The sequence below is a fragment of the Lissotriton vulgaris genome, chromosome 5 (genome assembly GCF_964263255.1).
Source record: "Lissotriton vulgaris chromosome 5, aLisVul1.2, whole genome shotgun sequence".
NCBI classification, from domain to species: Eukaryota; Metazoa; Chordata; class Amphibia; order Caudata; family Salamandridae; genus Lissotriton; species Lissotriton vulgaris.
In genome coordinates, this window is record NC_141693.1 from 1,716,269,248 (window position 1) to 1,716,285,912 (window position 16,665).

The 16,665-nt window shown below is 38.9% G+C and overlaps 1 protein-coding gene across 1 annotated transcript in view; it reads left to right on the plus strand.

The window, feature by feature from the left end:
* The window catches only part of ITGA2B (integrin subunit alpha 2b), a 320,876-nt gene that overhangs the window by 121,517 nt on the left and 182,694 nt on the right, over positions 1–16,665 (plus strand). Inside the window, exons 7-8 of the mRNA XM_086923897.1 lie at positions 9,638–9,760; positions 9,851–9,895. Coding sequence (XP_086780023.1) covers positions 9,638–9,760; positions 9,851–9,895 — 168 coding nt within the window. The remainder of the gene's footprint in view (positions 1–9,637; positions 9,761–9,850; positions 9,896–16,665) is intronic.

Consider the following 16,665-nt stretch of genomic DNA (forward strand, 5'->3'; position numbering starts at 1 on the left):
AAGAAGTAAGAAAAGTGCAAATAGAGCAATTCCTCCATACGTCAGAATTTTCCTGTATCACAGTAGTATAAATGTTATCTTGAAATCCACTGACTAACATTTCCCTATGTTTAAATGTGTTATGTTTCATTTAATGTATTGTAGCTAATTCAACTCTTGTGGAGACATATTCCACCGCAGATATTAAGCACAACAACAGGCCAACTGACACTTTTAATAGTGTTAATAAAACAATTGAACCAATAATTTTACAGAATTTGCTGAACTCCATTTGTAATTTAAACTAAAATTTGAGTGTAAAGTTAAAAGTTTAAAAAAAATTCCTTAAAAAATAATAGATTACTTTTTATCTCCTTATTTCTTTGAAAATAATAATCAAAACTAAGCTTAAAATTGTTTTCTTTTTTCCCAAAATGTTCTTTCAGTTCATCTTCTTAGTAACTTTCTTCAGTTATATCAACTGGAAGGTTTGATCTTAACAGTCTTTTAAAAAATGTCTCGGTGGTTCACTTTTGAAACTGTATTGACAACGATTTATTGGACTGTAGACCCATCACTCTAATTATTCTTCTGACACTGTAGCTAGATATACCCATTCAGATGATGCAGATATGCTATTTGGTGTTCTCTTTCAAGCTGGCCTTTTAGCAACGTGGAATTTACTACGGCTAGTTTCAGAGCCTAGTTCACTCACTGCAGAACTTTCGTCTCTTGTGTTTCTCTGCTTGACAGTGCTTTCTTTTGCAGGTTCTTTTCAATGATTTATTTCCTTCTGTGTTCCTTCTTTCACTTGCTTCTCTACTCACTAATGTATTTGAACCCTGCTCAATCTTGATCTGTGCTAACAAATGCGGGTGGGAATTTATATAAACATCAATTGAAGCTGTGATCAATATATCTAGCTCACCCTTTACATCCATTGATAACCTTGTCACCTCATGCACAACAGGAATGTTGGTAAGTAATGTGATTGTAACAAACACCTGGAAGTTCAAATTTCTAACAAGCCTCCTCCAGTTTAATATCAGCTGCCCAATATCAAGAAATGTTGAGGAATTACTTGTAATTCTTTAATTCGTGTTAATGTTCAACAGAGCACGTGGTCCTGAATTATTCTCTTTACTGTGAAAGCATAAAGACTATGGGCCAGATGTAGGTAAAAGCACTTTTGCGAGTCATTAATAGCACAAAATTCCATGTAGGTAGGAATCGCAATATGTTTTGCGATTCCTTAATATTCCTTAATTGCAAATTGCAAATTGCGATTCGCAATCAAGGAATCCCTTCCCATTCATTCCTATGGGCCCAATAAATACTCGCAAATTGCGTGCACAATTTCAAGGGTGCAAGGATTCCAGAGGGACACTCTGTTGCACCCCTGAAATGTGCATCTGTGCACATGTGGCGCACGTACATACCCTAATTGAACGTATGCCACTTGGCACTTTTAAAATAGCAAAAAAGGTCTTCTTTTAAGGAAATCTCAAATTACCACTAACTTGAAGTTGGTGGTAATTTGCGATTCCTTAAGGCCAAATCGTACTTTCTTTTGTGCATCTTACATTGCATTTATGGAATCGCATTTTGTGATTCCTTAAATGTAATTGCAAAATAGGGAATCACAAAATTTGCGATTCCTTATTATGCAAGAGGGTTTTTGTGTGCTACATTGCACACTGCTAATTTGCAATCGCAAACGCTGAAATTCTGCAAATTTCAGCGTTTGCGATCGCAAATTGGCTTCCTACATCTGGCCCTAAGTTTTTGCATATGTTTTTGGCTTAGCCAAAGACTACTGGAAATAACCTAAAACTATAAAATTCTGGAAGGTGTGCGATATGATTGGCACAACCATTGGTAATTTCCCCAAAATGTTTATAATGTTCCAGAGGGGAAACATGGCCTGTTTTTACCCTCAGTAGCATAAACACCAAGCCCTACATCTTGCATTGTGTTTGCAGATGCAAAAATACTACAGTGCATCACTGAAGTTAAGGATATGTTGAGTAGTCTGATTCTTTGCTATAACTTTTTTTTCAAAACTCTTTATATTTAGTCAGCTGATAGAGTAATAATAAACATTTCACAGCAATGGATACATTTAATGTTCCACGTATAGAATATCAAGCTGGTGACTATTACATGAGAGTTATAAAACAAGAGCATAAACTAATGAAGACCATAAACAACAGCCCCAAACCTTTTAACACACTGTGTCACAGATTGTAAAACCAAACTCCTGTTATGCCCTGTCCACCCAATGACAAGCCCCAGGACCATTGAAACATAAATAACGACCATGCTACCCCTCTATATAGTTTAATTGTCTGCAGGGTGTGGAGTAGGTGGCTCCAAATCAAGACCCCTAAAATCCGGCCAGCGTTTCCAAATTTTATAGTGCTTTTGAGGGCACCCTGTCGCCTTAAACATAGGCTGCTCTTGGCCCATGCACCAATCGAGACCCTTTGCTATAACTTTTAACAAGCAACTAAAGTTCACCAAATTTTTAAATAGTCTTCTGGAATACACAAGTGCTCACATATGCAAAATGAAATCAAATTCAGTCAACGGTTTGATAAATAAAATGTTTTAGTAAATGTGTGAGCACTGCTTTAATACTGTTTCTAAACAGAACACCTAAAAGCACACATTTTTAAAACATATTACGTTTCAACAAAGATATCATGTACACACACTACTCTTTGAAAATGGAGTCAGCCGTTTGATAAAAACATTTTTGATATAATGAGAATGTTATGATTTTCATGTTAGCAGAACTAGTGAAGAACATTCTTTAAATATCAGGAAGACATAACTCGGACAGGTACTTTGTTAAGTGTCACAAATACAAGTTTAATGAGTATCTGGATAAAAATAAAACAGCGCCGGTGTTGAATCGTCCTTCCCAGTTATACGGAATATATAGAAATGTAAGTATATGAACATGCATAAACTGTAACCAACGCATCTTCTGTCAAACACCAACAAATGAACAGTCTAAATTGCCTGAATAAGATTACCATCAACCAATGATCTGTTAGGTGAATGGAACATCAATTAATTCATAGAAATTCAGGGGAAAACAGTACTTCATAACTCTACTTGCTCAATGTTTACCATTTACGTAGTAGAACATTTTGATAGGAGTTACAGAGATAGTAGAAAAAAGCAACCTTCACAGTACCAAATACAGCAGTTAAGGGTCTTTTACAAGCTATCTCACCATAGTGTTGCAAAACCTTTAACCAAGGTAATCAGTAACATATCACAACGCGCAACATGCATCGTTTATTGTATTTTAAGGATTCTTTCAGTGAAAACTTTAGTTTTTCAGTTAATAAATATATAGTTACTTTTAAATCAGCTCCTGGAGTCAGAACATTTTGTCATTTCTTAGCACTGCAAATAAAAGTGCGCCTGTAATCAGGTCTATCGGGCTCATTTATCCATCTCATAGATATGAAATGCTAAGCTGTCCCTGGTGGATTTAGAGTAGGCATGGCAGTGAAGGTATATACTCCGCTAACCTGGTTGAAGATCCACTGCTGTACTTGGAGATCTCTGCTGCCTTCAGCAGAGCCGCCATCGCGGCAGCTCCATGAATGGGTGCAATTTTTAATGCCCCCTCTAAGCAAAGTGTTTTTGTTCTTAAAAAACGAACTTCAAAAGAGGGAGTTTCTTACTGAAAAACAAAAAAAAATCCCTGGCACGATGGAAGATTTGAATCCACTGCGTGGAGGTCATTTATTTGGTTTACCATTCAGGACAGAAAGCATTTCGCTGGTGGTCCCAACAGGAAACAAGCATTGGCATACAAGGATCTGGGTCTTGCTTATAGCAGCAGAACTTTAGGTGAGTGGGCCCTTAGGCCACCAATCCAGTGACAAAGGTCTGGCCACGATATTCGACCAACACTGTTTTACAGGCTGATACCTGTAATAGGGACGGTAGTCCGCTGTCCTTAAATAGGATGCCCTTGGTGCATCCGTCCAAGTCCAGGACCACACTCAAGTCAAGGGACAGACCTGGCCTTCATGCATATGCTAGATTAGCACGAGGCTGTGGCCAAAAATCTAAAAACCAGAATACCAGATTTTCACAGTTGGGTACTTCGGGAGGGAAAACAACTATCCACCTTGCAAGGGACATTGGTGTCCCAGCAGTCATTGTTTTTTGTATAGCATAAATGCCATGAACTGGAATATCTGCTGCAGTGGCATTTATCAATGTCTAAATGTACAGGGATCCCAGCATTTGAGAATTCTATTAGCAGGCTTGTCTGGCTGATGACTGCAAGGAGACAAAATGACTTGTCAGACCTACATAACTTGTAATTTGCCATAAAACAAAATACTTCACAGGTAGCTAAATTCATGTACGGCAGGGTAACTGCAAGTAAAACCAATCTACTACTTACTGCATCTCTGGCCTCATAAAATATCACAGTCTTTTAATAAAATACTCAGGATTGGGACAGTTAACACACTACTCAACCCTGAAATTCTCATGACTCAAACGTTTTAACAAAGAAAAGGGTCAGCAATAATGCTTACAGTTGGGAAAATACTTACAACACAAAGGCTCAATAGGGAGATTTAAAATATCAAAACCATTTAAGTAGTTAAAGTACTGGACAGGGAAACGGTTAATTTTGCGACGTAATGCTATGGGCAAGTACACTTAATTTAAGAACCGTACCTCAGGGGTGAATGGAAAAACAACCGCAGTAGCAGATAACTCCCACAGATAAAGCACAGCTGACATGCTGAACTGCAATAAATACATTTAATCCTATGCAAAAGGTTGGAGAGCAAGAAAAATAATGAACCAAATGCTCCCTCTTTTTTCGAAAAAACAATCTTGGAAAATACAAATGACTTAGAGTGCAGCGGCAGCAGATATTTAGGCATCAACTAGTGCAGACGAATGACTGCTATAAAAACACCATCTTTTTTCCAGCACACACCCAAGATGTGCCTTTTCATTGCAGTGTAAATTCCTCATGGGTCACTGAATATGATGGCCATGCCCAAATCTGCGCATTCAACCGTACCCCTTCATTCATTGTGTTCGAACTCAGTACATCGCCATCAAAACAAAAGTGTTTAGATACTATAGGTCATAGCACAAAGCGAGTCTAGGAAGAGCAATTCTAAAGTATGGACTATGACATTCTAAGTTAATTTAAATCATTTCTACATGTATGGCTTTCGAAGAGTTATTTATCAGAATGCTGTGGGAAGGTTTTAGAGTGTATTGAGAAGCTGTAGTGCCTATGTTACAGTTTGTTACTACCTTTGACAGTGGTATTTTATTCTCAAACTTCTAACTGGAACGTGCTGCTTTTGAGTGGGAACACAAAAGTAAAACTTTAAATCTGTACAGAAAACCAACCACATAACCAATCACAACACAGAACAATTTAATAATTCCATAAAACTGGACTGTAGAGCGCACCAAACAAAAACTAACAAAAATTAACAATGCAGAACATAAAATAACAACAAGCATTGGCCGCGCGCGCGGTGGGGGAGGGGGAGAAGCAGGAGTTGTGTGTGCATGCGGCCAGTGCTTAAAAAAACAAGCATTGACCACGTGGCGGCGATATATAAAAAAACACGAGTGGTGACGCAAGTGGTGCGCTCGTGCGAGGTGAAAAAAGTGCTGTGCATGTCGCGCACGCCTGTGCGCGTTCTAGCAAGTTGGTGGCCGCTTTGGGAGCACTTCCAAAAGCCGCTACTAAATGTCTCTCCGAGCAAAGCATGCGCGCTGACTCAGCGAGACCTAATAAGTTTCAATGTCTGCTCTAAATAAGGCGGAAGGTCTTAGGAGGTACTTTTGCTGCTTGCTCAATATCCATCAGGCCGCTGGTCTAAAGTTTCCACTGGGAAAGCAAGAATAGTTTCCACCGCCGGAAACAAAGCAGTTCTCGCAACTCTAAATAGAGCAGGAGAAGCTAAAGTTTGGTAGACGGCATATACACCACATTTGTGACAGAGTATCCCATCTTTTAAATTCTAAACAAGAAGCTATATCTTGCAGGCTACTATACCCGTAGTTATACACACATGTAAGTTAGTTAGAATTAAAGAAACACAGTTTAACCAAGTAACATATCTTTTGTGTACTTTGGTTTTGATTTTGATTTCGATGGGTTATGCCGTCACAACTTTGACGTATCTCCTCTCGGCCAAAGTATAAATCCCATAGGATAATGTGTGATTTATAATTCAGCGGACATGATATTTTCACTGTTGTGACAGAGTAATCCGTCCGCCGAAATCTAAATCAGGCCCTTTATGTTTAATTGACGAATCTGTTATGAATGGTTCCCCAATGCAGAGAAAATTCAACAAATCTCCACTATAAGATAGAAGTTCTAATTTCAGGCAAATGTTATGTACATTCTTTTGAAAAGAAAAACTTTTTTTCTGGGACGATGTTTTGTGATATGAGTCTTTTAATTACCATTACTTTGTGATGGGAGTTTGTTTCTGTATTTTTATTTTTTAATTTGAAGTGCTGATATTCTAGATTTCTAGTTATTGAGGGCGATATGATAAGAACAGCTTTTATTGATGCCGCCTTCGCCACAATTCTGAGCTGTTACTTTTACTTTCCTTAAAGTTCAAGGCACAGAGGCTCATGAGAAGCCTTCATACATTAATAAAGTTGTGTTAGTCCAGTAGTGAATGGGTATTTGGTGGGCCTGGGGTTCTTTGTATGGACCTGGCCTTCCTACCCTCATCTGGCTTCAGGTCTGGTGCTTCCTTTGTCCAGCTATTAACCAAATTAGTTAGACATTCACAGCACAAGATGAGTTGTCTGATGTTTTAATCTGGGATTGTTTTGTTAATATCAGGCAATTATATTAGCCGGTATATCCCACAACTTGCATGTTTACGACCAACAGATTGACCAAAACACACTACAGCCATCCTATAGTGGCATACACTCATCCATGAAATGTGAAATTTCTCCAGCATTTTCTGTGTTTCTGGAATTTCAGCGTACTCTGTTTGTGTCTAAACTTTAGCATTATTATTACTCCCCACCCAACTCAATGGCCTCTGTTACTGCCTCACTGTGGAGGAAAAGCTATACTGATTTTGCTTGACCTCTCAGCCATGTTTGATATGGTTAATCACCAAATACTCATCCATCGCCTGTCCGAAATAGGGATCACAGGCCAAGCCTCCAATATACTTAGAAACTACCTTACTGATAGAGAACAAACTATAGTGATGGGAGAACATAAATCTCACCCTTACGCCCTGCCGGGCGGGGTGACCCAGGGGTCTTCACTAGCTCCAACTTTGTCCAATGTCTGTGGCACCCCATTGGCCAAACTCGTATGCTCTCACAGCTATACTGGCATTTGTTTTGCTGATTACACTCAAATAGTGGTGTCTCAAAGCCTGAGAATGTGGCAACCAAATTTAACGATTGCATGGTGTTGGGAACGTATTCTTGGTGACTCGAGCTGTCACGAGCGTTCAGGTGTGTCTGGCTGCATGGCCTGAGGTCAAAATGGTTAGGGAAGTTACTTCGGGTCGTGTTATAGAATTTTTAGATGAGACTTTTTGCAGAGAAGGGATTCCCCAAGAAATTGTGACTGACAACGGCCCACAGTTTGTAAGTAAGGAGATGGAACTTTTCTTTGCTAAATGTGGTATTGTCCATAGGAAGATTGCAGTTTTCCATCCTGAGGCAAACGGTCAGGTTGAACGCTTCAACCGTGTGGTCAAAGACGCCATACAGCTTTCTATTAAAGGTAATCTGAATTGGAGGAATGCTTTGCAATCCATGTTATTGGCCTATAGAACTTCTCCCAATTCTGTGACTTTGGTCTCTCCTTTTGAGCTTCTAAGAGGGCGAAAGCCCAGTACCAAGTTAGTTCCTTGGTGGCTAAAAAAAAACTTAGCTGGTTTTGAAAATTGTTCTAAAGTTGATTTTGAAGCTGTCCTACACAGGGTTCAGTCATATAAGGAAAGGATGAAACGTGATATGGTCAAGAGGATTGGTTCAACGTCTAGTCGTTCTATCAAAGTGGGTGATCTCGTTCGCATCAAAAAGAAAGAGGGTGTGAGTAAGGGTTTTCCTGTTTGGTCAAACCCTAAGAAGGTCATTGAAGTTTTTAGGAATGCGGTCAGGGTTGATGGCGGTTCTGTCTGGAATTTGAGCAGGGTTTCTTTGTTTAATGGGCCTTGTCCATCGGTGGAAGATTCGGACAGCAATGTTTTTTATGATGTTGGAAGAATGAGTGATAATGGCGAATGTCCTCAAGCCATGTGTGATTCTGACAATACCAGGGCTATACGCTCTCACCGCTTACCTGTTAGGTTTAATGATTTTGTGATGAACTGATCTTTGTTTTTTTTTGTTTTTGGTTTTCTTTTAAGGGGGGAAGGTGTGTTGGGAACGTATTCTTGGTGACTCGAGCTGTCACGAGCGTTCAGGTGTGTCTGGCTGCTCGTGACAAGCTTGTGTTGCTGTTTACACATGTTATGGTTTGAACTTGCAGAATGCCTTCGGTTGTGCTGCATCTGTTGATGGGCATTACAAGCTGTAACTTTGAGACGTGAGGATCTAATAAACTACGTCTCCAACTTCAACCTTTCTCCGTGTCTTTCTTCGACTTCCCTACACATGGTTCACATTATCAGGTGGATACGTGATAACTGCTTAAAGTTGAATACCGACAAAACCGAAATGGTATTGTTTTGGTAAGGATATCTCCTCTGGAACTCCTCCTGGTGGCCGGAAGCAGCCGGGCCTTGCCCATTGCCAGTAAAAAAGTAAAAAACCTCAGCGTCACTTTAGATGACCACCTATCATTATCTGATCAGGTCAACGGCATCACTTCATCGTGCTTCTTTAAACTGAAGATTCTACGAAAAATTCTACCTTTCATTCCTATGGATCTTAGGAATACAGTCATCGTTGCTCTGGTGCTATAAAAAATTGAATATTGCAACACCCTCTACTTAGAGGCAAACAAAAGGACTATACACAAGCTGTAAACACCACAAAATGTAGCTGCCCGATTACTGCTTAAGATTGCCAAATTCAGTCCTGTATCCCAAATTATTCAAGACCTGCATTGGCTCCCAGTCCAGGCAAGGATCCAATTCAAGTCAATGTGCATCGTGCACAAGACACTGCACGGGGCTGGGCCTGCCTATCTCAGTAAGCATATCAGATGGCATGCCCCACAATGCAACCTCAGGTCATCGTTGGCCTCTCTACTCGTTGTTCCCAGTGTGAGGACCTTAACATGGGGTGGCAAAAGTTTCTTCCATCTGGCCCCTAAACTATGGAACACACAGCCCATCAGTCTTAGAAATGAAACCAACAGACAATTGTTTAGAAAGTCGTTAAAAACATGGCTTTTTGCTTCAAAACCATAGTTGTTACCATCACCTTATGGTATAGATCGTTGACATCTAGCTCTAAGATGCCTCGGCAAACACGTGCTTTACAAAACCTTTATTTCTTTTCATGCTTGCATCTTTTGTTTCAATATCTCCTTCTGCCGGTCCCTTCTATTTAACGTCTGCATACCGAACATAACGATAGGCTGATCTTTAATGCTTGTGCATTCACAATAGTTTTCTGGTCTTCCCTCTCTCTCCAGGACTGATTGCATCTGTTCACTTGTCTAAGTTTACTGCTAGCTTCGGCTCATACACCCCCCTTAAATGGGAGACCCAGGTGCTTTCTAGAGACGTTGGAGAAATCTACAATGACGCCTACAAAGGTACTCTGAACGCACACCTAATTTCCATTGTTTATAACATATGATTGACTTCTTCCTTCAGTGTGATGAAACTTTATCATTTTTATACAGGATACTCTGTGACCTATGGAGAGTTTACAGAAGACTCTGTGCCAGGTATGTGATTTCTGTTTCTTTGTGGGTCGTTTTCTCTGGGTTCTATCAATGACAGTAAGACATTATGGTCCGAAATCTGTGTTGGGTGTTATTATTTATCCCTGGTGTCCCAAAGTCTCATACTTTCCTGAAACAAAATCTGTTTTGGGGATATCAGTCTGATATAGGGAGCTACTGAAGGCAATACCTTTTTACATCTTACTACCTTCCTGTTGACTAAAGGCCTGAGTCATCGCTATTCTGTTCCTAGTCATACAAAGGGTTCTATATGAGACCTCATATTGTCAAACAACTGGTCAGACGACTTAATCTTAAAAACAAGACCATATATCAATACAAAATGCTAGAGATATGAATCAGAGATAACAAAAGCATCATGAAACCTAACCATTCCCTCTAAACTTCACTCCTCCTGTAACATATCTTATTTTTATCATCTCTCTTCGTGGTACATCAAGGATGACATTGCAACACTGAAAACACTACAGTGAATTCCAAACAGTGCCCCTCATGTTACTTCAAAGAACTGACACCCACATGCATCAAGCATTTTTGGAGTCGCAAACGGTGCAATTCCTTAAAATCGGCCGTTTGCGACTCCAAAAATGCTTTTTCAGATGCATCATTATTTTGTGATGACAATCGCTAATTTTGCGACTTTCCAGAATGCGATTGCATTTAAGGAATCGCAAATTTGCGATTCCTTAAATGCAATGCATCATTCTGAAATCAAATTGCGAAAACAAAGTTTGGAAGTGCAAATTACCACGAGGTTGAACCTCGTGGTAAATTGCGAAAAATGTTTAAAATGTTCTAATTTACATTTTAAACAATGTCATGTTACAGACACACATGTCCTTAGGACATGTGTGTGTGAAACATCCATTTGAAAATACATTTCAGGGGTGCAGGGGGGGGTCCTTTGGACCCCCCCTCTGCACCCATGGAATGCATCAACATTTGCGAATTCAAAATTGCGAATTCGCAATTTCCATTGATTCCTATGGGCCTTTTGGCCCATAGGAATCAATGGGAATAGCGAATTCGCTATTTTGAATTCGCATAATATTTGTGATTCGGTAAAAATTGCGATTCGGTAAAAATTGCGATTTTTACCAAATCAGAAATATTTAGCACTTTCTATGATGCATCCCGTTTTGCGAATCCATATTTGCGATTCGGTAAAAATCGCAAATTTGGAAACGCAAAACGGGAGTTTGATGCATGTGGGCACTTATGAAGAGAAGAAAGCTCTTAAGGCTAAGGAAAGAGTATGGCTAGAGTATCCCTAAAACTCTAATCTTGAAACTCTGAGAAGAGATATGTTACAAGAAAGATTAGACGTGCAAAAAGCTGCTGAACAAAAATTGCAGAACTTTGTTGTGTTCTTAGGACAAAATATAATAAGATTAATTCATTCATAAAAACGGAGACACTTCCAATAACTGTGAGCCGACTAATAATATCTGCAGATTTTAAGTGATCCTTACCATCCAAGACCATCCAACCATTTTCCTGACACATTTCTAGCAACCTTGGACAAATTTCAAATGTATTTGTTTTTACTTTGGACCACTGTGGAATAATCTTATCACTCCTCTTTTACACAGGGTGAAGTCCAGAAGACAGATATCCCTTTTTTTAAACAGCTAACTCACAGGATCTTAATAATGTCTGCCCATGTTTACAATTCTTGACAAACATTTTGGAAAGCTCTGTGGATTCACAACTGAAGAAATACATAAAGAAGTAATATTGTAGATGATCTTTAATTCGGATTTGCTTAAGGATGCAGCACTGCACTGAGACTGTTTAACTTAAAAGAGTGGATGATCACCTGCGTGCTCTCAACTCTGCTAACTCTGCTTATTTTAATCTTTTATTCTTGATGACAATCCAATCAATCTTCAAGCACACAATAATCTAGCTAAAAATGCATAATACCAGCTCAGGCTTCTAAAACTGATCAGAAACGTCGTTCCAGAACAGGATTTCAAATCCATAGTTCAGTCATTGGTACTCTCAAGATTAAGTGACAGCACTCTGCTCTCTGTGGAGTACAGAGTCTTCACTTCTTGAAATACCAGCCTTCAAAAATAGCACATTGTAATTCAGTCCTTCTTGGGAGGTACACATAAGATTCCCTCAAGCTCGGAGGACTGCATCATCACATTCAATAAAGTTTAGCACAAATGTCATCTTCAGCCTGATAATTCATCATATTCTCCTTTACAGATTTTCTCAGTATTGATGATCCAATTATAGACTATGATACGTTGCTCTGGCAAAGAACATTCTCAAGTAAATGTATGTGTCAAAGGCAAACTAAATCTATCCAGTTTTGAACTGGGAAAAGGTGGTAGCAGTTGTAAACATACTAAATTCAGTATTTGAGAGATTGAAACTAAATAATTTAGACATCGTAATCCTTTACTGCAATAAGACAGTCACTTAGATTATGAACCTCCTCCACAGACTCTCTAACATAGAGTTGGACGGCATTGGTATATTGGTGAATCAACGTGCCAGAGCTGGCTACCACTTTACCCAGCTGACCCATGTAGATGCAGAACAGTATGGATGGAATGCAGAGTATTGTGCAACATGTGGAGGGTCTGGCCCTTGAGCACCCACCTGAATAAACTGGGTATGTTGGGAGAAGTTTTTAAACCAGTCTACCACCCTGATAACTCAAACCCATGTGAATGGAAAGATTGTAAAGCGCCCCAAGGTGAACCATATCAAAGACTGCAGAGAGATTGAGCAGAACCACCATACAAGCACACACACACACCATAGTTTGTGTTGTGTACAGTAGCTGAGTGCTGCATCAAAGATTGAAACTAGATTGAGAGAAGCATCACAAATTGTGTTAAGTGATATCATTCTGTAGGTAAGAGCAGCATAGTGTTCATGAAACTTACCCAACAAATTAAGAACAATATTAGCCCAAATCCTAACCAGATCATTAAAGTCTAAGGAAGACTTTTTGAACATTTGCAAATACTTGGCTGGTCTTCCCTGAATTTGGAAACATTCCCAGAGATATTTATGATCGGAAGCTAAAATCTGGAGAGCGTGATTGGAATTTCCTTCAAGAGTGCAGCTCTAACTACATCATCTGAATATAATGTAGCCTTTATAGAGCTTGGAGTGTGAAACAAATCGTCAATATTGAAAAGCGAAAAATCTTCTCCAATATCAAATGTATTATCAGATTTAGAAATAGAAACATGACCAGAATTCAGATGCTGTCACTAATTTTAGAATGCTTTACATTATTCTTTATATAAATGAAGAGATTTGATGACAGAGCTTTAGAAGAGGAGATAGGTATATCAAAGGAGGACTAGGAGTCATGGATTGTTTTACTGAAGTAATCAACTATTTGGAGCTATTTTAATTTCAGATGAAGTAGCCTCAATTTGTAATGATGTTCATTGAAGTTTCTTGTGAGCAGTTATTTATGTATGTATGTATATATAGGTATTTGAAAAGTGCAAACATAGCTAGAGAGCAACAGTGCACAAGCATAGGCACTGTGTCAATTTAGAATTGGTTCCAATGACTAAATATGTTTGTGGTAGGTGACTCCTATTTTGTGATGATGGAGTGTTCTCTGAAGACATGGGGTTTCATTTCCTTTCTGATTTGCAGTAGGTTTGGTGTCGTTCTTTTGGCAATTAGTATATTGTTCCAGATCCGGGGACCATAGCTGGAAAAGGGTTTTCTTCTGTTTGTCTCATTTTTGCAGGTTTGGTTTACAGTCTAGTGATATCTTAGTTTCCCGTGTTACACTGGCCTCCTGTGGTAGTTATTTTCTGCCAAGTATGGAGGAGCGACTATTCTGTTGGCCCTGTGTGTGATGCACCTGATCTAGGAGATGTTATCAGCATGTATAGAAAAAGTGCTGCTGATGTAGGATGAGTTGGCTTTCATAAATTGGTAACACAATGCTTTAGTAAGAAGATCAAAGCTAATGAAGGGGCAAACTAACAATATAAAACAATGTTTCAACCAGTTACATATAGCCAGATGTTTTACATCAAGAAGATTGGAGCTGTCAAAGATTAAGTCCAATATTATCCCATCTGAATGGGTAATGATGACTTTTACTCTGCTACATTGAGATTAGTCATATGGTTAGGAAAAGCACTATCAGTTTTATAAGAGGAATTAACTTAAAATAAATTGTAGTCTCTAGGAATGATATTCACAAGAAATATATTCACATCAAGTGGTAGATAGTCACATGAAGCGGTTGGGGGAGTATTAAATATATCTAAGTAGATTCAATATTGTGGGTAGTACAATAAGTGCATTGTCACTTTGAGTTTTTGTGGAATTCCTCATAAAGTGTTGATGTGTGAAAGATACTTCTTATGACTTGATTTACTTGTGAAGGTATAGAATGGTTTGATTGCATGATCACTCCTGATTTTTTCACTCTTGTCAATGTTGTTTGTGGTTGTCCAGGATTCTGGAGCCAGGGGATGATTTTTCCTCCAACATCCACAGTGTCAGTGGTCCCAGACAGTCAAGTAATCTTGAGCTATCCAGATTTATTGGATTTTCCAATAGATGATCACAGTGACATCTGTGTAATTGTGCACAGCAAGCTACAGAAAATCTGGTATTTCATGTAGTGGGATGTAGTAGACATTAAAGAGTAGGGCACTGATTGATATTTGAGGTATGCCAAAGTAAAACAATTTGATCCAACAGTCTATCCGTGACCTTTCCCCAATAATTGTATCTTCTCGGAGACGTGGCCAGCCATTCAGTGCTCCACTGCTGTCGGCTAGGTTTGTGCTCTACAAATATACATGCATATATAAATTTGCGTATCTTGCTGATGAACAGTGGGGAGGTAAATGAAGTAACAGTAAGCTAGGAAGAGAGCCAGTCAAATATGCTTCCCATTATGCCCATGTTTAAAAATCTCTCTGTGGGGGATTGTTTCAAAACTGTGTTTAAAGTGGAGGATAGGTCCAGTAGAAGAGGTGTCACCACACAATTCCTATCTGCAGTGGTTTTTATATTATCTTAGATGGAGATCAGGACAAGTTTGGTGCCTCTCTCTGGGCAAAACCCAGTTTGTTGGTCTGATAGCGGCGTGTTTTCAGTATGAAATTTGCAGTACTGATAGCAATATGCTCTTGCTATCGGTTTTCTAAGGAACGGGTAATTTGAAAATTGCCAGTAGCTGGCTGGATTTACTGAGCCAAGATTGTTCTTCTTGATGAGTAGTCATATGTATAATATTTTGAGTTGGGCTGGAAAGGTGACTATGTATAAGGGACTGTTGATGATGATGATTATTGCTGGTGTTGCATGATTGGTAGATAGCTGGTTATTTTTAAGGTTTGTAAGGACAATCGGTCTGATGGCGAGCTTAAAGGCCCACTGGCCAAGATCAGTTCTTGGAAAACCAAAGGTGAGTGCTGCTTGAGTGATGAGAGTGCGGAATCATTTGTCTTCAGTATAGTCTACCTATGTCATGTGCCCAGCATGCTGTGGGCTTGGTGTGTTGTTAGCAAGATGGAATGTAATCATATTGGCTATGGCCAGACAGTGGTCTTCAATGGAGTTACAGCTTGTCGAAAGCTTTTAGAGCCAATTGTATTACTGTTTGACAACCATTGGTTAAATATATGGTGAGACACGCTGATAGGTGAGTGCCAAACTCTATGAGGTCAAATTTGTTCCACCGTCTGTAGGTTGTGGACATTAATGGCAAAAGGTTTTGATGGAAAGCTATAGGTGAAAGCGATTAGTTGGTGGTCACTACTGTGTGTGTATACAAAAGTGTAATTACTGCTAGAGGGATCATTTGACTTTGGATCAGACAGTAGCCTAACCCCTGACATTAGAACATTATTGTTTAAAATATATGCAGTAAAATTAGCTAGCATACTGGTGCTACAAAACTAGAAATATTAGTGAGGGGTCAGACTGAATATAAATGTAATTTATTTAAGTTGTATACAGAAGAAGAAAGCTGGAAATAATACCTTGAAACAGTTATACCAATACAAAATGAGGAAGGAGCCACATCTAATATCAGAGCATAAATTATATAAAAAACAAACAAATCTAAACAAATACACAACAGTAGAAAAAAACTCTACAATTATTAATGGAGACTGTGCACAACTACATGAGACGCCAGTAAGGCATGAATAAAGACATTGAACGAAATAGTCTATAGTTGTTGACTTTTAAGCCTCTTCAGGGTAACACAGAACACAAGATATTAAAGGATCAGTTACATTACTCCTTTACATCTAACATGAAGACACTACGAAATTCACATCAGTCAGGGAGAAACCTTAATAATCAGAATTGATACTAGTGGTAAAACAGCCAGGCTTACGTCAAAATTTCAAGAGAAACTTTTAAATGCGCATGCTCACCAGAAGAGCACTAGTGACTGGTTAATCGAGGTTTAGAGCTTCTGGGTTCTTGGTGAAGATTCCTGTCAGTGGGATTGACGGTCAGTCAAACCAATTGTTGACGTTACCAAAAAAGAGCATGTTTCTATGTTTTTTTTTAACAATTCTTTTTATTTAATAAATAAGAATCAACATCACAAGGTACATCACAGTAAGAAGTTCTTTAGGCGTATTACAATTACTGTCAGGTAGGCACATAAGTCATAATTACTAGTTGGTAACTTTAATCACTGCGATGGTGGATCATCATGCGATATCACGGTGGGGGGTAACAGATATTACCTCCATAAACATTCCAATCATTCCATATATGGA